Source organism: Tetrapisispora phaffii, chromosome 5, assembly GCF_000236905.1.
Source record: "Tetrapisispora phaffii CBS 4417 chromosome 5, complete genome".
In the NCBI taxonomy this organism is placed as follows: domain Eukaryota; kingdom Fungi; phylum Ascomycota; class Saccharomycetes; order Saccharomycetales; family Saccharomycetaceae; genus Tetrapisispora; species Tetrapisispora phaffii.
The window spans coordinates 825,221-848,350 of record NC_016524.1 but is presented as its reverse complement, the minus strand read 5'-3'; the positions used below and the strand labels follow the sequence as shown (position 1 = coordinate 848,350).

The window sequence follows — 23,130 nt, the reverse complement described above, 5'->3', positions numbered from 1 at the left end:
CTTTGGAGTCGTTGGTAGAAATTAAAAACAATTGCCCAATTGATTTAAGTCCAGCAAATAAAGGCACTATGTTCTTTTGTTTAAGTTTATATGTAATAAAATCATAGTAAAGATTCAAATCAGATATTAAATACAAAGCACCTTGCGTTGAGATGGTTGATCTCTTGATGAGTTTTACCAGCTCATTGAATAACCTCTCGCCTATTTCTTGTTGAAACACTTCTGCGATCGCTTCTCCTTTCAGTAAGAAACAATTTTGCTTTAATAGGTCGATCACTTTATGCGCTGCTTCCGTCGCTTCAACATCAATCACTTGCTGTTGATTGTAAGCTACCCCCAGCAATATATTCTCCACTTCTCTCATCATCTTGCTAATCCCAATGTTCAATCCCTCCCCTACAATCTCGTCCAACAACATTTCAAGTCGACCCTCCTCAGATCGACCCTCAAACACAACCACTTTATGTACTATCATATCCCAAATATTAACAACCTCCGTAAACATAACTAATCCAATCTCCCCTCGACCCAACTCCCCAACAACTCCCTTGTATTCATGCCTTATCCCATCAACACTTATCCTTTTCGATTCCACATGGCCCAGTTCCCATTCATAAAATCAGAATTATGGGAACTGGTTAAAAGCCTACGCAACCTCAATTAACTTACTACAGAGTATAGTATTTATAGATATACTATGGTGTGGGTCAACATCACTGATATATTTAATATTCCTTTAGTAACTATAATAAGATAACAAGTAGAGTAGTTGAATAGTTAATAATGTGATTAACAGCCATGCTTATATTAAGTACTATCTTTTGATTGTTCCGTATGGTTTGTACCGACACTATGTAACGTTTTGTGACGCTTATAATTTTTCGGTAATATTCGGACGGTATGAATTCGGATAACTATGTCAACTTTAGAAAAATGTGACGTTAAAAACTTAGATAATGAGAATAAATGCAAAAACCTTTCACTAATAAATATATAATGCGATGTACATAAAAAGAATACATATTTTATATGTTTCAAAAATTATTTTTATATAGATTTTAATTGTTGAGTGTAAGTTGGAACCTCAATGAATGGAAAATCGAGTAATTTTCTTTTTCATTTGATTTATTCTTTAACTCAGTTAATGAAGCTTCTAATTCTTGAACGGTATTAGAGGACCCACCACATGCAATGATTAATACTATATCGTCAGTTGCTAACTTTTTGCCTAATGATTTTTCTAGTATGTCCATATTATAACCCATATGTAATGCAGCACCACAAGCTGGTTCTGCGACCATATTGCTGTCTCTAGTAAACTTCAAACAAGTTTCGACGACTTTTAAGTCATCTACAACAATAGACTTCGTGTTATATTTCTTTGCGTATTCGAAAGTTTGATTAGAAATATTTGCTGTACCAAGAGAAGTTGCAATAGTGTTTATTTTTTCAAATTGGATAACTTTACCCATTTTTAAAGATGTATTGAAGACATGACAACCTAAAGTTTCTACACCTACAACTGGGATTTTTGTAGCTAAATCATGTTTCTCTAAACCTTGAATAATACCATTATATAGACCACCCCCACCAACACTGCATACAATCGCTTTTACTTTTTCTATTGGGATATGTTGTTGGCCAAAAGTTTCTACTATTTCATCAATCATAGTAGCATGACCTTCCCAAATTTTTTTATTATCAAATGGATGAACATAAATTGGTTCAATCAATTTTTTATCTATATTACTCAAAACGTTTGTCTTTAAATAAGTATCGGCTTCTTTCCAATGGTTACCCTTAACAATGACATTAGCACCAGTGGCTTTAATTTTTTCGACCATTCTTAATTTTGTAGCTGTTGGTACTACAACAGTACAAGGTAATGATAACATTTTTGAAGCAGTTGCAGCGGCCAGACCTGCATTACCACCAGAACTTGAAAATACCTCCGGTGATTTTTTTGAATTTTTTTGAATTTCAAGCGAAGTTGATTGAATTAAATTACCAATCCCTCTACTTTTGAAACTGCCACTTGGTTGAAAACATTCATATTTTAAAAAAACTTGTGGTAAATTCTTACCAGGGAATAAGTGTCTTAGTAATGGCGTTTTATTATAGACTTGAGACATGTCAGAATATATAGCTTATTGTTATTATAGTTTCCAGCTTATAATTTACAATATGGTATATATGTACTTTAAAGTATGAGAATAAGAATAACAGATAAGAATAAAACATATTAATGGAAGATCAAACACAGACACATTTCAAAATTCATTGATCCTTTATATATCTTTTCCAACATCGGAAAAGACCATGCATGACTTTTGTTGTTCTTATGCACAATACTGAGATGAGTGACTATGCCATTTTAAAAACACTTGCAATGAGATGAGCTTAACTGAGATGAATTTCCTTTGCCAAAAAAGAATATTATAGAGGAAACTAGTAACAAGAAAGTTAAATTTGAGGTCAAGAATATTCAATTCTTATCAAGAGAGTAGTTTTAGTTTAAACAGACGACAAGCACACTGGTTAATGATAACCAGAAGTGTGCATTAAACTCCACCCATCACCGCCATTACCCTTTAACTATTGTGTACTATTTAGCTTTAATGATAGAAGACATACACACACACACACAACAAAACCCTACTCTTCTTATCAGCTCATCTCATCACATCCGCTTGTCTTATCGTCTTCTCTATCGTCAGGAAATTAAACTCCACCTCATCGCTTCTTTGTTCGCCCCAAAAGGACGCATAGTGTCAACCAGGTTCAACTCCAACCCATCGCATACATACGCACATACACATAAAAACAAGCAAAACAAAACAAAACACAGCGTGGAATTCAATCTCCACCTTATCGGTTTGTTTATTTTTCACGTTTTACATCTCCGTCCCTTCCACCACGAACCCTCTCGCGCGCTCCTGGAAAAAGAGAGCGCTTTCAAAGACACACAGAGATTTGGAGTTTCATGCAACACAAAACACCATCTACTGTCTCGGTGTCTCGGTGTCTCACCGCTTGAAAGTGTTTGCATGAACAACAGACAAACTGTCAACTTTGACGATGAAAGGTAAAGATACAACGGTAGTTCGTTGATAGATAATGTATGTTATCTGGTTAGTGAATGGGTGAGTGCGAGGTGCTTGAAGTCTGTGTATTCTACAATGCAAAGACCCTTGCTATCAAGAGGTTTCCAGTGGTTGACAATTGCGTTTATATGTTGTATACTGTACATTGTAGACTTGTAAACTTGTGGCCTTATATTGTATGTTTCTCTCGCTCGCTCGCTGTGATGGATATGGCTTGAACTGTCTAACTTCGGGATCACTTTATACGATAATGATTTCCCAGTTTTCCCATCTCGTCTTCATTCTGTCGTAATCCTTTTTCTTTTATTTACATTTTTCAATTCACAGATCTGATCTGATCTGCTCACAATACAATACACAATACAACACAATATACAAGGAACCTGGTTACGAACACTCGTAGTCTCTTTAATTACATTGGATGAAGACTATTATTAAAGAGATATTTATATATGTCTTTTATTGGTGACTAAGTTTTCAATGTTATACCAATAACACACATACAACCAACTAGTTCCATCACATAACAATCAAGAGTTTTTTAGTTATATGTATTCATATATATTTTGAAATCCATCTCTTCGCTCATATAATAATACCAAGTCATTCATTTGTAGCTGGGAAAAAAAAGAATATAACAGTGCATTTCTATTCCTCCTTTAGTATGCATTCTTTGAATTCAAATTTAGAAGAATTATCAGAAAAACTATTAATTAGATCGCAAGAAGCTATACTACAGCTGGATCTTTGGATACTAAGGCAACAACAACAACATAATGATCACAGGTTTGGAACTGCAACAGATACGGGGAATAAAACTAAAGATTCAAACGAAGCATTGAATGCACTTAGGAGCACTTATGATCTTTACATGTCCCAACTAAATTCATTGTATGTGAGATCAGAGTTCATTAGAGACAAATTGAACTCTGAAAAAAATAACGTCAACAAGTTCAACTTGGATCACAGAAATATAGAAGAGTTAGTCTTTGAGTTTCAAAATATAAGAGAAAAGTTGAATCAACTAGCTGCTTCAAGTAAACTAGATAAACACTCTCCGCCGAAAACATCAACTAGGAGTAGTTCAATGGAATCAATGAACTTAAAACCATTAAAAGTAGTAGCAAAACATGAGAAGAGAATGTCAAAAGAATTGGAATTAAAAAATAAAGAGAAATCTGTAACGTTTGGAAAGGAAACTAGAATAAGTTTGACGACAAATGGAATTGGTGGAAAACTAATGATAAAAGATGATAGTGATGCATCTCCTCAACTTATCGACAAGAAGTATAAAGTTTTACGAAATGCTATATCCTATGATACTGGATTAAATTCAAAATCTAAATCAAATAAAAGAAGTAATCGTGAATATCGAAAAAAAAATGATGCCGCATATGATTCTTTATTTAAAAATAAACAAAGATTTTCAATTTCATTATTTGAAGACTATGTAGACACAACTACCAACACTAATTACAATGAATTCAATCCAACAGTAGACGCTAGCATAAACACTGAATTGATAGAAAATAATTCCGATCAAGAAACCGTAATTTCATCCAGTCATCTTCCATGCATAACCAATGAACCATTAGACGATTACATACTCTCGAATTCCATTCAATTAGATAAAAATAACAACTCAGGAAATAATGAAGGAAAGAAAAGCCACTTGAGGAGGTGTAATTCACATGAGAGTATACTGTCAACGAAACTTGAAAATACTTTTTATAAAAATGTAGGCTCTAATTTCTATGACCGATTCATATTTTCATCATTTTACAGACCTACAGTTGCATCTGTTTCGACTACATCAACAAATATTGAACCTTTCTTATCTGATGGTAAAAATGAGAGTCCTAATAAAAATTTACAACTCCCGCTAACTTCTTCAACTAGAGGCGTAACTTCTAGAGAATTGTTAAGTAAGTTTGCCGATAAGCCAGAACAATTAAAGGCACCCACTACTTCAAATTCAAATAGCAGTAAATATTTTTTTGAGAATTGGGGTTTGTTCTCATCAATGTCTAGTTCATCAACTTTTCATCGAAAAAACACCAGTGGTTCTAATATAATCAGCTCAGAAGTGGGAAAAAAATTATGTGATAGATCCACTGGAATAAAAGTGACATCAATAAATACCCAAAATGCATATACTTTCCCATTTATTAGAAGTAATTCTCATGATATCACAAAACAGAACATAACAAACCCCATTATAAAGGAAAGAGTCTCTTACAATGAACTACATGATGCGTTAAATACTGAAATTAAATTACTTTTCTAAAACTTAACCCTGTAATAATATTCCTGAGGAGTACATTTCATCTCATATAAACATTAGACTACATAAGACTACATATATAATAATAGTAATAACAATAACAATCTATGAATCTATTTTTATTGGTATATGAGAATAATTTATAGAATATGAACTTTTACATTACTCAAAACTACCTTCTTGATTGTCAAATAGTCTGCTTGGTGTTGTTCTGCTATTTGCTTTAGAAGATGTTGTCAGTCTACTTTTTTTAGGAGCAACTAGTCTTCTAGAAGTACCCATATAAGTAATGGATGCACGAGCACTACCAACAGTTTTATATGCATTTGATACTTTAACGGATTTTGTACCTTCCTTAAATTTTGAATTAATGTCAACATCAGAGCTAAATGAATTTAAAACGGATGTTTTCCTTAGGTCATTAAATAATGATCCACTACTTTGAGATGGTTGTTCATTTAAATTTGATGCAATTGAACTCGAACGTGAGCTGGTTACTGATTGGAGAGTTTTGATTGAACTGTAACGTTTCAATGTATAAAGATCAGCAGTCGAAGTAGCCTTTTCGCCACCATTATGCTGATTATTTATTTCAAATTCATCTTGTTCTCTACAAGAATTCAGGAAAGAAAGACTTCTCTGTACAAATTCCTCAGAGATAACAATTTTCTTTTTTTTCTTTGTTACATTCGTAGCCAACTTTTCATCATTATCAATGTCAACTGTCGGTGTTTCCTTTTCAACTATTTGTTCTATGCTGGTATTCATATCATCAAAAGGATTTTTAGTTTCAATAATATCATCTACAATACTTTCAAAGAAAGCTTTAGATTTTGGATTTTTTACTATCTTTTTATCTCCTTCAATATCAAGACGTTTCTCTCTCATTAAAGCTCTGCGTTTCGCTCTGTATGCTTTCAAGTCGTCGTCGTCGTCATCGCTAAATTCAAGGTCCCGATCACGTCTTTTTCTTGTCCGAAATCCACCATTTTTTATATCGTATAATATTTTGTTAACCAAAGCTAAATCCGTTTCCTTATTTTCTTTGGCAAGCATTTCTCTAATCTCACTGGGATTAAAATTCTGTCTGCTGTAATCATCGATCATCTTCTCTACTTCTGAATCATATGCGTCGGAAAAATCACTATCAACACCACCGATACCATGCCATTCATCTTCAGATTCTTCAGCTTCGACTTCAAACATTTTAGATACCCCAGAAGTCTTCATTTCCTTTAATCTCTTTGCTTCTCTTTTTTCCAACTCTTTTTGTTTTCTTATACCTTCACTGATAATTGCATTATAACGTTCCTCGTCTTCTTCATCTGATTCCTCCGTTTCATTCAATGTTTCTCGGGATTGTTGAATGATATTATCTCCATAATGACCCAAGTCTATCGTATTAGCGGTTATTATTTCTTTAGAGTCTACTATCTGTGCCTCTATTTCAGAATCAGAATCATCTACTATTTCTGTCTTTTTATGCTTTCTTTTGCCTATGGCAAAGCCTTCATCTTCTTCATCCACAGTTGATTTTGGAGCATCTTCCTGTTCATCTTCCTCTTCCTCATCATTTTCCTCTTCCTCATCATCTTTTTCAGAATTATTGTTGCTTTCAGCAAAGTCACTTCCTGGAATATCAGAATCTTCTAACTCATTGGCACTTAAATCAAACTCCTCTGGATTACTATTCAAATCATCTTGGTTCTCTTTCTTCTGTTTTTGCTTTTCTCTTTGTCTTATTTTTTGGTTTCTTGCAATTTCTTGCTCTAATAAATTTTCTACTATCTCGTTCTCTTTTTCCAATTCCTCTAAATTAATACCTTTTTTCTCCATCAGCTCCTTCTGATACGAGACAATTTGTTCTTTACTTGCTCTTTTTAAATTATTATACAACATCAATAAAGTAGTTTGATCACTTTTTTGACTAACTTTTGGTTGCTGTTTAGATTTATTTGCTCTGATATTAAGAATAACTGCCTTAGATGCATATGATGGAGAAATATTTGTATCACTATCTTCATCACTTTCTGAGAATTCAATGATTTGTTCGTTATTTGCTTTTCTTCTCAAATTATGTTCATAGTTTCCTAACCCGTTAATGGATTTAACCTTTAAAAGAGTTTTCGATTTATTGTCAGGATGAAGTACTTCCGACTTATCAACATTTGGACCTTTTTCATTTTTTGACGTTTCATCTTCAGAAGAACTAGAGTCATCAAAATGATTTAAAAAGTCCTCTTTCGAGAATTTTTTTGATATCTTAGATTCGCTCTCTTTGAACTTAAATTCGGTTCCAAATTCTGTTTCTTTTGCAAGTCTTTGTTCCTCTTCCAACTCTTTCTCAATGTCTGTTATCTTAAGTCCCGTACTCCTCATTGCAACATCATCTACTGTAGGCATCAGTTCTTGAGTATCATATGTAACTTCATTTGCTTGTGTTGCTACAATAGTCTGAGTAGGTTGTGTGACTGGTAATGCCGAATTTACTTCATTAACCACCTGAGTTTTAATTTCACTTGGCAATGGTTGCGTATTTTCTATAACTAAAACAGTTTGTGTATTATTAACAACGTCTAATGGTTTGTCCGATAGGCGTTCATTTATTGTAATAACCTGAGTTTTTTCATATTGAGTAGACTTATCATTTGTATTTGTCTCTATTAGTATATTATCCGTTATGATCTGAGTTTTTTTGAAAGAATTATGGAATATCTCATTTTCTAGATCCTCACCTCCATCATATAGGTTATTTATTATTTGAGTCTGTGGGAAAATTTGTGTAGAATCCTGCTCGTTGTCTTTTGAGGTTATACTTTCACTGGCTTCCTTGCCTTTGTCTTTATCTTCATTATCAATGTTATTCAATCTATTTCTTATCTGGCCTAAAATAGAATTCCCAAACAATATACCTCCATCCAGTTGCGATATTTCTTTTGCAGTTTTATTCTTTAAAATGTCTTCTGATTCTTGTTCTTCTTCCAGCAAATCATGTGGGATCTTATCATATGTAGTTCTTTTTTTCTTAAAATGATTCAATTGATCAAATAACGAGTCCATTTTAACCAACAAAAAGCTTTACTTTTATGCTAATTGTATTATACCAATACAATTCTATGAACTTATCTAGTTTTATTGTTTCAAATAAGAATCATAGATGTCATCTAATATATACTTTTATAAAGTATTTGTATAGATACATCTTCATATATACAATTGCATCGCGTTAGGTTATTATTATTGCAATTTAGATTAACGCGTTCGAAATGTGCCAAGGTATGCAAGTGATGCTATTTCATAAAGGATATAGCGATGAGCTTAGTAAAAAGTATTAATAAGGAAGATAAATATGACTTTTAGATAACTAGTAGTGGTTGTAGTTCATATGTAATAAGGAAATAATACAGTGTAATAAGTTATAAAACAGATTACTGTTTATTGTAATGTTAAATGCTAGTTATATTCATATATATGTCCTATCTAGTATTTTATTAAGTAGATAGATATTGTGAGTTTGAAGATTATATTTCATCAGAGTTCATTTGTCATTGTTAGTGACTAATTGATTATTTCTCGATAGAGCTTACATATTTCTCTTCCTTTGGTGCAATATAATTTTTACTTCTTTCAATATCCTTTTCAGCTTGTTTTTCAGCTTGTTGATCTCTACGTTCGTGTAAACGTTTCACTTCTTTTTCTTTCTTACTTAGGAAATACTCACCACTTTCAATTTCCAAATCAACCTTTCTAGGTAATTGAGAAGGTGGGAATGGAGTGTAAACCTTCTTTTCTCTCTTTGGTTTCTTGGACTTCTTACGGGCGACGTTTCTCTTCTTAAACATTGGTAAGAATCTTGACCAATCTTCATTAGCTAGTTCAGGTTTCTTTGCTAGTTCTCTTTTGATCATCAATTCTTTAATATGGTAAATAGGATGGACATTTCTCATGGCATCTTCAACAACACGACGGATTTCTTTCAACCCTTTGAATGGACCCATTACACTCACGGTGTTACCTTGGACCAATATATAACACTTAGTTAATAATTCTAAAGCTTTCAGAGTGTTACCGTTTGGACCAACTAAACGTTGTCTTCTCTTGACAAATCTTTCTTTATTAGTGACGAAGTTACCAATCTTAATAACGTCACAAGCCATGTCATCGTCTAGAATTTTAACAGCCTGAGGGAATGGCACGGAACGGGCTAGTAATTTAATCAAATCACGAGCCTTCAAAATGATATATGGATCATAAGTTTTTCTGGTGGTGCTAACAGTCATGGAACCGTCTACCAAATTCAAAGTGCACGCAACATGGTGCTTGTCCAGCGCTTTAGTGACATCCTTCCAGACTGACTTAAGATAGACCTCTCTATACTTAGGAAATAATGTCATGAAGCTTGACTCTTCAGAAAAAGGCATGCCTGAAGCATTATCCTCTGGTTTAAAGTCTTCAAGTTTCCATTTATCAATATCTTCTGTATCCCAAGGTTTCTCCTTATTATGAGTGGAAACCATTTTTCGCAATAGTAAATGTCTCTGATTACTGTTCTTCTGAGAAGCTACTGACTAACACAATAGATTCAGGAGCAAAAGCACATAAAGATGTATATGTTTATATACATTCATTTTTATCTAAATGATTATGTATATAATAATGAGATGAGCATCGCAATTTCAAATTTGAATAAAAAATTTTCGTCCGTAACGTTCCACGCAACAGAGAGACGCTAAGATTGATGCCCCAACCTGGAAATGCAAACCGTTATAATAGACACACAAAGGATATTAGAATAAATAGTTCATAATATGTACTCGCAAGAACATATTTGATTATGGAATACGATTATCATCATTATTGTTGAGTGACTCAGTAAGTGGAAACGATAGACGTAGTATTCAGGTGGCACACAACGGCTGACAATGGCCAAAGGTAAAAGTAACAACATTAAGAAATCATTCAGGAATAATGGTAAGAATGTTAAGGATCGCAAGAACATAAAGGGTAAATTATCATCGCAGGTGAGGAAGAGCACTAAACATAAAGTTGAAAAGCTCAACAAGTTGGAGGTGATTTCCAGTGACGATATCAATGCATTGAATGCACTCAACGGTAAGAAAAGAGAGAAACAGACTAGTGTATTAGAAGCCAAGACTTTGGCCAAGGATAACTTGAAGGATCGTCAACTTATAGAGAAGATTGAAAGTAAGAAAAAAGAGACAAACGCTAGTCTTTTACAGCAGATCGAGATGATGTCTGGCTTTTCATTATAGAATTAGTCATATATCAGGACAAACATAGAGTCATGGATTAATAGGGTACGTTATAAGCTTTTTTTTGTTTTAAAGATATGATTTATTGATTGATTGATGTGTGTATATACATTGAATATTTAAAAAAAGGTTAGAACTATAGTAATAATAATATCTCACAGCAGCTTTCCATTTTGATGGACCCCATATATACATATATATATGTTGTATGTACATAAAATCTCGTGTCATTTTTTTTCTTTTACTTTTATGAGATTTAAACTTGTACTTATATCCTCGTTGATCTTAAACCAGCAGCAGAACGGAAGATAGCATCGCCATCTGAATAGCCTCTGCCCACACCAAATCCAATACCTAGCCATACAGGGAAAGCACGACGTTTAAATAATAGGATCGAAGTGACCACACCTACACCGAAGCCTAGACCCGTTTTGACCAACATATTAGACAATACAACATCCCATTTATCATTTAGAATGGATTTTGGAGACGTCAATTCAAGGTTATTGTTATTTTTTTGTTCAGACATATCTGAGATTTATATCGAAGTAGTATAGTTTCTTTCCGATCGATTGTTAACCACCACACCGTCAAGAAGAGAAAGAAAGCAGATGAAAAAGGGACATAATATATGTACATCTATACAGAATACACTATATAAACCAGCTTGACTAAATGAGTTTATCAGTTAATCTTATAGTTATCAAGTAACATTAGGTAACGTATAACAAGGTCTTGGTCTGTTTGTTGACGGGAAAGACAAGATATGCTAAAGGAAAGGATTGGGTATATGGTGCTGTGTCCGGGTGACTAAGCTCACGACAGCGGTGATTGGCTGTTTTAGCGACACAGTGGTGGTGTCGATGGTGGGAGGGTTGGGAGTGGTTTAGAGTTGTTCAGCGTGGTTGAGGATATCCATGTTTAAGAGAAGTGCGTCTATGCAGTAGTTCTGTCTGTCTTGGCATGAAGTTAAAAACGGATTAGCTTGGGAAAGGGGCAGTATAAATGCATGCCAAGACCGTTCCGTGAAACAACATAGATAATATAAATGATATACTATTTTTTATGGGACCCAAGATGAACACACTGGTGAATGCATGAACAGAATTGTTGACGTTGGAACTGAGGAAACATCCCATGCCATCTGGTCCCATCGGGTTACCTTTTGGGTTCCTGGCACCCACAGAGACAGAGAGACGACTGAGGTCCACAAACATGGTAGCGCCGTGTTCGTTGTACTTTGTGTGGCAAAAACACACAATGCAACAACATCATATTATATTATTTATATATATATATATAACATTGACTATTAATTCAATTGTTTGGATCTGTAATCAGATTTTGTTCCCTTATGGCTCGATTAGTTATTTGTATTTTTGGTAAACTGTGTGATACGTTTAAATTCACTTTTTAAGACTGAATGATTCAATTTCTATCACCAATTATTAAGTCGGGCATAGGGAAATCATTTAAGAATAAAAGTATATTATTATCGTTAGTGGCTATCCCTGCAGTGGCTATTGGAATATATCATCAAAACAACCAAGGATTGAGATTTTATACTGCATCACAGGTTAAAATGAATGAAGCTGCTTTTATTGCACCACAATTGAGTCCAAAATGGGATTTTTCACCAGAAAGAATCTTATCAGACGCTAAGAAAATAATTGACACTTCAAATGATTTCTATAATGCTATGGTAGCCATTGAAAATCCATCAATTGAAAATTTTGTGATTCCATCAATTAATTTTGAAAATGAAAATTCTCTTGCTATTAACCAACTTACTTTCTTACAACACGTTTCAAAGGATAAATTGATTAGAGATGCATCATTGGAGGCAACAGAATTGATTACAAATTTTGATATTGAAATCTCTTTAAGATACGATATGTTCAAACAATTCGATAAGATTTTCAATGACCTTAAAGATAACAAAAAATATAATGATTTGAAGACAGCAACCCCAAAAGACTATGAAATATTCAAATACGTGGAAAAATGTCACAAAGATTACGTACGTTCAGGTTTAAATTTAAGTGAAGAGAAAAGGAATGAGATTAAAGAAATTAAAAAAAGGATAGCTTTAAATTCTTTACAGTTTTCGAAAAATTTAGGTGAACAAAATGAATTTGTTGCATTCACTAAAGAAGAGTTAGAAGGTGTCTCTGATGATGTTATGAAGCAATTCGAAACTTATACAGATGAACAAACTGGTGAACAAAAATTTAAAGTGACTTTTAAATACCCAGATATTTTCCCTGTGTTGAAAACTGCTAAGAATCCAAATACAAGAAAAATTGCATTTAATGCTGATCAGAACAAAGTACCAGAAAATGAAAAATTATTCATTGATACGTTGAAATTAAGATATCAATTAGGTAAAATATTAGGTTATGATACTTATGCTAACTATAATTTAGATATTAAAATGGCTAAGAACCAAGAGACTGTCATGGAATTCTTGGTAGATTTAAAGGATAAATTAAAGCCTTTAGCTGAAAAAGAAATAGAAGTCCTAAAAGCAATTAAAAAGACAGAGGCTCAAGAATTAAATATGGCCTATGATGATCACTACTATATCTGGGATCATCGTTATTATGATAACAAATATTTAAAGGATAAATTCAACGTCGATTTAGAGAAAATTTCCGAATACTATCCAGTTGAATCAACAATCCAAGGTATGTTGAAAATTTATGAAACTGTAATGAATCTGAAATTTATTGAAGAGACCGATAAGGATTTGAAATCAACCTGGGCTGGTGACGATGTTAAACAATTAGCAGTTTGGAAAATGGATGACCCTAGCAAGCCTGAGTTTGTTGGTTGGATCTATTTTGATTTGCATCCAAGAGAAGGTAAATACGGACACGCAGCTAACTTTGGCATGGCTCCTTCTTATATTGATAAAGACTCTAAAAGAATTTATCCCGTAACAGCTTTAGTTTGTAATTTCTCTGCAGCCACTGCTGACAAGCCAGCTTTGCTGAAACATAACGAAATCACAACTTTCTTCCATGAATTAGGCCATGGTATCCATGACTTAGTTGGAAATAATGGTATTGGTAGATTCAATGGACCAGGCGCTGTTCCATGGGATTTTGTTGAGGCTCCATCTCAAATGTTAGAATTTTGGACATGGAACAAGAATGAATTATTATCATTATCCAAACACTACAAAACAGGTGAAAAGATTCCAGAGTCATTATTAGAGTCTTTAATTGCCACCAAACATGTTAATGGTGCATTATTTGCTTTAAGACAGCTACATTTTGGTTTATTTGATATGAAAGTACACACAACTACCGATGATAATCAAATCGATAACATGGATTTAGTACAGTTATGGAATGGTTTAAGAGAAGAGATATCTCTTGTTGAAAACGGCGATGAGATGAATAAAGGTTACGATTCGTTTGGTCATATTATGTCTGACTCCTACTCAGCTGGTTATTATGGATACATGTGGGCTGAAGTTTTTGCCACAGACATGTATTATTCCAAATTTGCTAAAGATCCATTAAACACAAAATCTGGCATTGAATACAGAGATATTATTCTAGCAAGGGGTGGTATCAGAGAAACCAATGATAACTTAAAAGAATTTTTAGGTAGAGAACCATCAAAGGAGGCGTTCTTGAAGGAATTAGGTTTGCAATGATTATGATGAAATAACATATTATTAATGAAAACTGTTATGTATATGTGTATGTATGTAAATTTATGGAAAGAAAAAAAATAATTAGAAATGCATGATCGTATTTTATATTACTTAGTTGGCGTTATCTCCAAAGTGAAAAACTTTAACATTGAAACTGAATTCGACAAGATCTCTAATCTATGATTCAATTTTTTTGATATTGATATTTTGAATATCTCTAATGAGACAATGATTAAATAGATGAAATCTTGAATTAATTCAATAATAAAATTTTTGATTTTCTTTTTAAGTATAGTGTTATTATTCTGAATTTTTTGTAATATTATATCTGAAGTTAAATCATTATTTTTCTCAATTTTAGTTAATTCTGTTTTCAATAATGAAAGTAATTTAGTTGATTTTAGTATATTTTTATATAATTTTCGAATTGATAAAATTAAAGTGACAAACCAAATTTTTGATCCAATATTACTTCTATTCAAATTCCTATAAAAGAAGTTATTTTCTTTAATGAGACCTGTACTTCTTAAGAAGAACACCAGGTCGAATATGTTTGTTATAGACTCCAAGTAATTTAGTAAAGTTGATTCAAATCCCTCTTCATTACCATTTTCATCAGAAAAGACATCTGAGGAGTCCATAGTTACATAAATGAGTTAATATATATAGAGAACTAAGTAGCTATAATGTGTCGCTGCCAGGTTTGCAGTTGTGTGAGTGATTGTTGTAATTGTAATATATCAGTATGCACAAACGGCTCATAAAATGCGTTACATTTGTATATATATGCATGTTATTGTATATTTAGATTAAGTTTTCAGCGACGATCTTATTACAAGCGAAAAGAACAGCAGGTGACACAGATCTTGCATGAAAGAAGAGGCATTCCGTTGCGATACAGTCCATCACAACGAATATTGTGTTTTAAGAGTGGACTGAATGGTGTATATGTCTTGCGATTATGATATGCACATGCACATGTTCGTAACCCGTGCATGGACAAGTTGAAGTCTCTGTTGCTGTAACTACACACATGCATGGCATAGGCAGTTTACCCTGTCTCACCAACGGACGCCAGGCATACCATTACCCGCCTCCCACAACACATTTGGTGGCGAACGGAGAACGGGGGGGACGGGAAACCCCCGACCGCCGTCGTCGTCGTCGTGCATGGGGTGGGGGGCGGTGTCCAGTACACAAGTCAAGAATATAGTATATTTTTGTATCCAAACAACCATATAAATTACACCACCATGAAGCTGCGCGTGTGAGCTTCATGGTGGTGTGGTTTATATTATAATATGTCTCCAAACACACACAACTAATAACATAAATAGACAACGTATTTACAACACACTGGCCCTCCCCCTCCCCCCACGCCCCCGTCCCAAAAACACAAAACTCGCATAGTTAAGAGTCACGAGACAAACAACAAGAAGACCGTCCCGCATTACCCCGCCATTACCCGCCTTGCAAAAGCTCATTCCAACCAATCATAACACCGTATTTATTAATTTTATTATTTCCGTTCCAACTCCGTTCGTTTAAAACTATCATAAAAATCGTTTTTCAGAAAATTTTTAAAAAATTATAAAGATTAATCAACTTTCACTTCTCTTTATCACTTTTATCACTTTTATCATTCGGTTAACCAATATTTTTTTGTTAGTGTTTTGTTTTAATATTATTGATTTCATATTTAAGTATCGTAGATTTATTGTTGTCGCTGTTATTACTATTCTCTTCTTCTAAGTTACAGTCTGTTCTCTTCGTAGTTTATTTTAAAGAGAGGAAATAAATTAGAGATAACAACAACATTATCTTTCGTTGTAACTTTTGAATATCTAAGTTACCCGAATTGTCCGGAAATTAAAAGAATACATACAAAAACTATTGTCTTTCTTTTTTTGTGGTGTGCTGCTGCTAAGACTATACACTCTGCTGCTATAAGAAATAATACTAGTGATTCTAGTACTATTAAGAATACGAGGTCCTGTTCGGTTGTTTTTGGTTTTTTTGTTCTTCACCTACGGATAGATTAAGGGAAGGAAAGAAAATAGAAAATAGAATAGAAAAACACTATACATTTGAAGCCTTAATTGAGCATCTCAAAAATAACTATAATACTAATAATAATAGAATCTGGAGGAAAAAAATATGGCTGTCTCATTTAAGCGTATTTGTTCTGATGTGAATATCAGTGGACCAGATTATAAGAAAAAAGAATTGGTTTTTAAATTAACTGATAATAATACTAGTAGTAAAGTGTCATCCAATGCTTCTTCTTCTTCTTCGAAAAATGGAAGCGCTGATGTTGGTTTGCAAAATTATAAGAATTTTATAAAACAATATTCATGCTCAGATCAAAATACTACAAGTATGGACTCAGATGAAAATTTAGGTGTATTTACAAAATCATCGAGTAATTATAGATATAATACTGATTCTAACGATTTTAATGATACTAATACTATTACTAATACCAACAATAATGACAATAATAATGACAATAGCATAAAAGATGAAACTATAAGGAGGTCATCTATAAATTCAAGATCTGGCTCGTTCTCGGTTTCTCAAAGAAAACATTCACAACTTTTCAGAGATGATTTAGTTGCAAGGGAGCGCTGTTTTGATTACATCACACAATGTATAGATGAAGTCTGGGGACGTTATTGTAATACTACTGCAAATGCTGAGGCGCTGGTCTATGGCGATTCAAGCAATAAAAACAATTACCCAATTTCACCTGCTTCTTTGTCTTCGAACTCACCAGTATCTTACAATACAACTACAATTGGCACTAACAGTGATAGGACCACGTCCAATGATGATTTTCTATCTATGAAGCCAAAAGTAACAAATAAACAAATAAAGTCATTTAATTCAAACACCTGTAAGCCATTGGTTCTTACCGATAATGAACTTGAAGAAGGATCGGATTACAGTTGTGAATCCGATTACGAAGACTATAAATCGGAAGTAACAAATATCACAGAATATGAAACCGATAGCGGCTCGGATGTGAGAACCGTTTCGAATCTACCAGATTCGGTGAAATTACAATCGCTGAAATGTAGATTGGCTAGAGCAAAAGAAGATTTGGAGGATATTTATGATTCAAATGAATATCAAGACTGTGTTGATTTCTGGAGACGTTGGGATATGCTGAAATACAACGCTGTGGAAATGATGGAAGATGACGATGATGATGACGTCATCGAGTCTGCGATCGAAGAATTAGAAATGGGCAGATTTTATAGAGAAGTGTAATCCGATTCAAGTTCAATCAATCTAAGAATTCCAAAAAAATTAACAAGTAACTAAAAAAACAATAAAAAGATCAAAAATGAAAAAAAAAAATCAAATATAAAAACAATTAATTGTTTACACTACGCATACATACAGGTACAAAATAAAAATATATTACATTCATTCATGTATAATGTAATGTATTCTGGGGAAATTGGGAATAAATTTGTAAAAAATAAAAATAAATACTAAACAGAGATTTAATTTAATTATACTAAGTCAGTAAATAGAAAATAAGTAAAAATAAAATCAATCTTCAAGCATAAACGACTGCCATTCATCACTATGTATAAATAAAATAACTTTTAAATACCATTAAAAACTAAATATATAATAATCTCCATATATAAATGTTCTTTCTCAACAAAGGTTTCACGTTTCAACATTATATTTGACTACCTTCAATGGTTTATTAACTGAAACTTTCTAAAACCAAAAACGATTCAAATATGTTTCAGAAGTTTCAAAGTGGAACGCTTTTTGATTTTTCTCGCTACCGGTGATCTCTTAATACGCGAACCTCAAAACCTGCCACTTCCTTAAACGCTTACAACTAAAATAAAGAGAGATCTCTATATAAATATAAATAGTTGTTGCTACGCAGATGAGTTTTATAATACCTTTATGAAACAATCCTTCTACAAATATTGAAGGTGCATAATATATATATATACTTGTATATAAAGGATACCTTATTGCACATTTATATTTTCTATCTGTTAGTGCTAGCAATTTTATTTTTGTTCATACACACAAATAAGTAAAGCACTAACACGATTGGATTAACACGCAGCTACATACCATATATTTTCTTTTGTTTTACTATCGTGATGTTTACTGATGATTTGTATTTAGATTCTAAAGCAGGAACACCACCAAAAACTAAGCATGTCAGTTTCAAACCTGCTAAGAAATTCCACTCAAATGACTATTCCAATAATTATGTGCATAGAAAATCATTCCCACAAAAATATGTTGCTAATATCGAAAATACCGTAGAGGGATATCCTAAATTGAAAAGATTATTGGAGATCAAAGAGAAGCAAATATTAGAGTATTCTTCGAAACCGTATGGTTGTAAAATTGGGCTGGATCAGATGGTCCCAAAATTAAATCAATGGATTCACAAAGATAAAATAAATTTCGATATTGTCATGATTGGTTGTTTATCTGATAACCAATTCATCTATCCCTTGTTGACTCAGTTGCCTTTAGATAAGCTGGTTTCCAAACCTGGATTTTTATTTATATGGGCAAGTGTTCATAAAATTAATGAATTGACAAGATTAATGAACACGGAACTTTGGGCAAAAAAATTTAGAAGAAGTGAAGAGTTGGTTTTCATTCCAGTCGATAAAAATTCACCTTTCTACCCAGGTTTAGATAATGATGACAAAGCTTTATTCGAAAAAATGCAATGGCATTGTTGGATGTGCATTACAGGGACCGTTAGAAGATCTACAGATGGCCATTTAATTCATTGTAATGTTGATACTGATTTGTGCATTGAAAAAGAAAATAATAGAGATGGAGCAGTTCCGTCAGATTTATATAGAGTAGCAGAAAATTTTTCTACTGCCACTAGAAGATTGCATATAATTCCAACTCGAACTGGATTCGAAAAACCAGTCAGACTAAGACCTGGGTGGGTGATAATGAGTCCCGATGTCATGTTAGATAATTTCGATGCATCCGATTATAAAAAGGAAATTTCAAAAATCGGTACAAATATACCAATAAAGGCAGAGATTGAAAACTTACGTCCGAAGAGTCCAATTCAAAAGGCCCAGTAACCAATTTGCTAAATAAAAATCAAAAATATTAAATATTGTGGAAAAAATGATACTAAAGACTAGCGTCATAATTAGCTTCAAAAGACTCGAGTCCATTAAATTTCCCCAAATAAAAAATGCATACCCATATTTATATAATATGTTTCATATATAGCTTTGTCTATTCGTATTTTGACTATATATTAACGTTTCAATAAAAAGTACCACGGTGAATTCTTAACACAAAAATTCCTTATTTATGTTTTGTTCACTAGAATTATTATTTTTCTGTTTGTTATAAAACAGTCAAATGATGTATTCTTCATAGAAAATATAAATAAAATGACTCTTAACATTGCAAGACCGAGTAAAATCGATGAGTTATCATTGGAAGTTAACAATACTCTCTGTATTACATATTGTACGTCATGTTAAATAGAGAAATACGTCACAGAACATTTGAACTCAATAAACTTTCCAAGGAGAGGAGGACTTTTATTTATATTATAAAGCTCTCCAAACAGTGAAGATCGTTATTCAAACAAAAATACAGTTTACAAGAAGTCCTAGAGATATATTCACAAATACGATATTTCTTAATATCGGTGGATGCGTCCAGCAGCAAGAGAAAGAATTCTAAATTAAACTAATAAACAGACCTCTGTTCTTACTTTAACTTGAGCCAAACATTGTTAGCATTGTTGTACAACCTACATAAAAATATTGGTGACAATCAGTTACCAGTAGTATTAATTACAAATCCTGTCACGTCACCAGCGTCACAAACAGTAAGAGCTTTAGTGTCACTCACCCATACCCACCATTGAGCGCAGACAGCATCTCGAATACCATACACATGAGACGTCAGCTTGCGTCCAGAGGCGGGTAACATGCACAGTGAAAATTTTTTCTGTCACTGTTAAAAAAGTAAAATATTTGATTTTAGCGATGAGCAGGTGCTAAAGCCTCCAAGAAGTTAAGTGTAAAAGAGATGAGATGAGCTTAAGATTGTTTAACATAACGTTCATAGTTTTGTTAATAAGTTGTTGATATCATATTATTCCATTCTATCATTCATATAGTTGTTCTATTTCTATTTCTATATCTTGTTTACACTGTTTGTATATCTTGTTTTGAGGTAAGGATATAAGAGTAAGATCAAGACAAATTTCACTATGGGTAAGACTCAAAAGAAAAATAGTAAAGGTCGTTTAGATAGATACTATTATCTTGCCAAAGAGAAGGGTTATCGTGCTCGTTCTTCTTTCAAGATTATTCAGATCAATGAAAAGTATGGTCATTTTTTGGAAAAATCTAAAGTGGTTATCGATTTATGTGCTGCTCCGGGTTCATGGTGTCAAGTTGCCTCTAAATTATGCCCCGTCAATTCTTTAATTATTGGTGTTGATATCGTTCCAATGAAGTCAATGCCAAACGTTATTACCTTCCAAAGTGATATTACTACCGAAGATTGTAGATCGAAGTTGAGAGGGCATATGAAAACGTGGAAAGCTGATACTGTTTTACATGATGGTGCTCCAAATGTTGGTTTGGGTTGGGTTCAAGATGCGTTCACTCAATCTCATTTAACTTTACAAGCTTTGAAACTAGCTGTTGAAAATTTGGTTGTTGGTGGTACTTTTGTTACTAAGATTTTCAGATCCAAGGATTATAACAAATTGATTTGGGTGTTCCAACAACTATTCGATAAAGTCGAAGCTACCAAACCTCCTGCTTCAAGAAATGTCTCTGCTGAAATTTTCGTGGTCTGTAAGAACTTCAAAGCACCAAAAAAGTTAGATCCCAGAATATTGGATCCTAGAGAAGTTTTTGAAGAATTACCTGATGGTCCAGCAAACATGGAATCCAAAATTTATAACCCAGAAAAGAAAGTCAGAAAGAGACAAGGTTACGAAGAAGGTGACTATTTACTATATCATGAATTGCCAATTATGGATTTTGTGAATACAGAGGATCCTATAACATTATTAGGAGAAAACAATAAATTTACATATGACAAAGAAGATCACCAATGGAAGATTCTAAAGAAAATGAAACAAACAAGTACGGAATTTTTAGCTTGTATCGAAGATTTAAAAGTTTTAGGTAAGAAAGATTTCAAGATGATCTTGAAATGGAGAAAAGCCGCTAGAGATTTATTAGGTATCGATAAAGAAGAAGAAGTCGAAGTCGAAGTCAATCCATTAACTGAAGAAGAGCAAATTGATAAGGAATTAAGTGCTATGCAAGAAAGACAAAGATTGAACCTAAGAAGGGAAAAGAGAAAGAAGAATGAGTCCAAACAGAAAGAATTAATCAGAATGCAAATGAATATGTTAACTCCTGCTGACATTGGTATTGAAGCTGCCAGTATTGGTAGAGAATCTTTATTCAACCTTAAATCTGCCGAAAAGACAGGTATTCTAGATAAATTAGCTAGAGGTAAGAAAAGAATGGTTTTCACTGAAGAAGAATTAGCACATGATAATGATATTCATATCGATGAAAGTATTGTGCTAAAGGATAAAGATGCTGCAGGTGAAGCTGATGATTTGGAATCTCAATTAAACTCGATGTATGCCGACTTCAAACAGAGAAAGTCAGAAAGAGATGCTAGATTTAAGGCAAAACAAGCTCGTGGTGGTGACAATGAAGATGAATGGACTGGATTCACCGATTCAAAGAATGGTGAGGATGAAGAAGATGCTAAGGAAGAAAAAGATTATATCGAAGAAGAAGACGACGACATTTTATCAGACTCTGACGACGATGAGGGTATCAACAATTTGATTTCCAAAATAAAGAGCGAATCTGATGGTTCTAAGCTAAGTAGTCAAGCAAAGATGTTATTTAGCGATCCTATCTTCAAAAATGTCACTCCAGATTTACCATCTAAACCATCAACTGATATCAGTTCAGAATCAGTTGGTGACTTTACTAAACTTTCCAAGAAGAGAAAACATGATCAAGTAGAAAAGGAAGAAAAAGAAGAAAAGGAAGTTGACAGTAGTGATGATGACAGCAGCGATGATTCCGATTTTGAAGTTGTTTCAAACACATACAACCATGAAGATGAAATTGATTCTGACTATGATTCTGATGAGGAAAAAAAGCAAACTGAAAAGGAAAAACATTCTAAAGATATCGATATTGCTACTGTTGAAGCTATGACATTAGCACATCAACTAGCTCTAGGTCAAAAAACCAAACATGATTTGGTAAATGAAGGTTTCAATAGATATGCATTCAGAGACGTTGATAACCTACCTGATTGGTTCCTTGAAGATGAAAAGGAGCATTCCAAGATTAACAGACCAATTACTAAGGAAGCTGCTATGGCCATAAAAGAAAAGATTAAAGCATTGAATGCTCGTCCTATCAAGAAGGTTCTTGAAGCTAAAGCTAGAAAGAAGATGCGTTCTGTTGCTCGTTTGGAAAGAATAAAGAAGAAGGCTGGTTTAATCAATGATAATACTGATAAATCTGAAAAGGATAAAGCTGATGAAATTACTAAATTGATGCGTAAAGTTTCAAAGAAACCAGTTAGGAAGCCTAAGGTTACTTTAGTCGTTGCCAGTGGTAAGAATAGAGGGTTAGCCGGTAGACCAAAGGGTGTTAAGGGTAAGTATAAGATGGTGGATGGTGTCTTAAAGAACGAACATAGGGCATTAAAACGTATTGCCAAGAAGCATCACAAAAAATAAAATATTTAATAATG

General features: G+C 33.2%; 11 protein-coding genes across 11 annotated transcripts; 6 read left to right on the top strand and 5 right to left on the bottom strand.

Moving 5' to 3' along the window:
• Positions 1 to 1,058: 1,058 nt before the first annotated feature.
• Positions 1,059 to 2,132, bottom strand: CHA1 (L-serine/L-threonine ammonia-lyase CHA1; the record flags this gene model as incomplete). Its single annotated transcript, XM_003685878.1, has 1 exon — positions 1,059 to 2,132. One exon carries the CDS (start codon positions 2,130 to 2,132, stop codon positions 1,059 to 1,061), a length of 1,074 nt encoding a protein of 357 aa, XP_003685926.1.
• A 1,636-nt stretch (positions 2,133 to 3,768) lies between these two features.
• VAC17 (Vac17p) lies at positions 3,769 to 5,391 on the top strand (the record flags this gene model as incomplete). Its single annotated transcript, XM_003685877.1, has 1 exon — positions 3,769 to 5,391. One exon carries the CDS (start codon positions 3,769 to 3,771, stop codon positions 5,389 to 5,391), a length of 1,623 nt encoding a protein of 540 aa, XP_003685925.1.
• A 159-nt stretch (positions 5,392 to 5,550) lies between these two features.
• MRC1 (chromatin-modulating protein MRC1) lies at positions 5,551 to 8,448 on the bottom strand (the record flags this gene model as incomplete). Its single annotated transcript, XM_003685876.1, has 1 exon — positions 5,551 to 8,448. The coding sequence occupies one exon, from the start codon at positions 8,446 to 8,448 to the stop codon at positions 5,551 to 5,553; it is 2,898 nt and encodes a 965-aa protein (XP_003685924.1).
• A 506-nt stretch (positions 8,449 to 8,954) lies between these two features.
• Positions 8,955 to 9,905, bottom strand: KRR1 (ribosome biosynthesis protein KRR1; the record flags this gene model as incomplete). Its single annotated transcript, XM_003685875.1, has 1 exon — positions 8,955 to 9,905. The coding sequence occupies one exon, from the start codon at positions 9,903 to 9,905 to the stop codon at positions 8,955 to 8,957; it is 951 nt and encodes a 316-aa protein (XP_003685923.1).
• A 405-nt stretch (positions 9,906 to 10,310) lies between these two features.
• On the top strand, positions 10,311 to 10,661 carry ADF1 (Adf1p; the record flags this gene model as incomplete). Its single annotated transcript, XM_003685874.1, has 1 exon — positions 10,311 to 10,661. The coding sequence occupies one exon, from the start codon at positions 10,311 to 10,313 to the stop codon at positions 10,659 to 10,661; it is 351 nt and encodes a 116-aa protein (XP_003685922.1).
• Positions 10,662 to 10,929: 268 nt separating this feature from the next.
• Positions 10,930 to 11,190, bottom strand: MIC10 (Mic10p; the record flags this gene model as incomplete). Its single annotated transcript, XM_003685873.1, has 1 exon — positions 10,930 to 11,190. The coding sequence occupies one exon, from the start codon at positions 11,188 to 11,190 to the stop codon at positions 10,930 to 10,932; it is 261 nt and encodes an 86-aa protein (XP_003685921.1).
• Positions 11,191 to 12,084: 894 nt separating this feature from the next.
• PRD1 (metalloendopeptidase) lies at positions 12,085 to 14,328 on the top strand (the record flags this gene model as incomplete). The annotated part of the gene is made up of 1 exon (XM_003685872.1): positions 12,085 to 14,328. The coding sequence occupies one exon, from the start codon at positions 12,085 to 12,087 to the stop codon at positions 14,326 to 14,328; it is 2,244 nt and encodes a 747-aa protein (XP_003685920.1).
• A 107-nt stretch (positions 14,329 to 14,435) lies between these two features.
• Positions 14,436 to 14,969, bottom strand: TPHA0E03960 (uncharacterized protein; the record flags this gene model as incomplete). The annotated part of the gene is made up of 1 exon (XM_003685871.1): positions 14,436 to 14,969. The coding sequence occupies one exon, from the start codon at positions 14,967 to 14,969 to the stop codon at positions 14,436 to 14,438; it is 534 nt and encodes a 177-aa protein (XP_003685919.1).
• A 1,516-nt stretch (positions 14,970 to 16,485) lies between these two features.
• TPHA0E03950 (uncharacterized protein) lies at positions 16,486 to 17,601 on the top strand (the record flags this gene model as incomplete). The annotated part of the gene is made up of 1 exon (XM_003685870.1): positions 16,486 to 17,601. One exon carries the CDS (start codon positions 16,486 to 16,488, stop codon positions 17,599 to 17,601), a length of 1,116 nt encoding a protein of 371 aa, XP_003685918.1.
• An 869-nt stretch (positions 17,602 to 18,470) lies between these two features.
• KAR4 (Kar4p) lies at positions 18,471 to 19,433 on the top strand (the record flags this gene model as incomplete). Its single annotated transcript, XM_003685869.1, has 1 exon — positions 18,471 to 19,433. The coding sequence occupies one exon, from the start codon at positions 18,471 to 18,473 to the stop codon at positions 19,431 to 19,433; it is 963 nt and encodes a 320-aa protein (XP_003685917.1).
• Positions 19,434 to 20,587: 1,154 nt separating this feature from the next.
• SPB1 (27S pre-rRNA (guanosine2922-2'-O)-methyltransferase) lies at positions 20,588 to 23,116 on the top strand (the record flags this gene model as incomplete). The annotated part of the gene is made up of 1 exon (XM_003685868.1): positions 20,588 to 23,116. The coding sequence occupies one exon, from the start codon at positions 20,588 to 20,590 to the stop codon at positions 23,114 to 23,116; it is 2,529 nt and encodes an 842-aa protein (XP_003685916.1).
• Between the last annotated feature and the right edge of the window lie 14 nt (positions 23,117 to 23,130).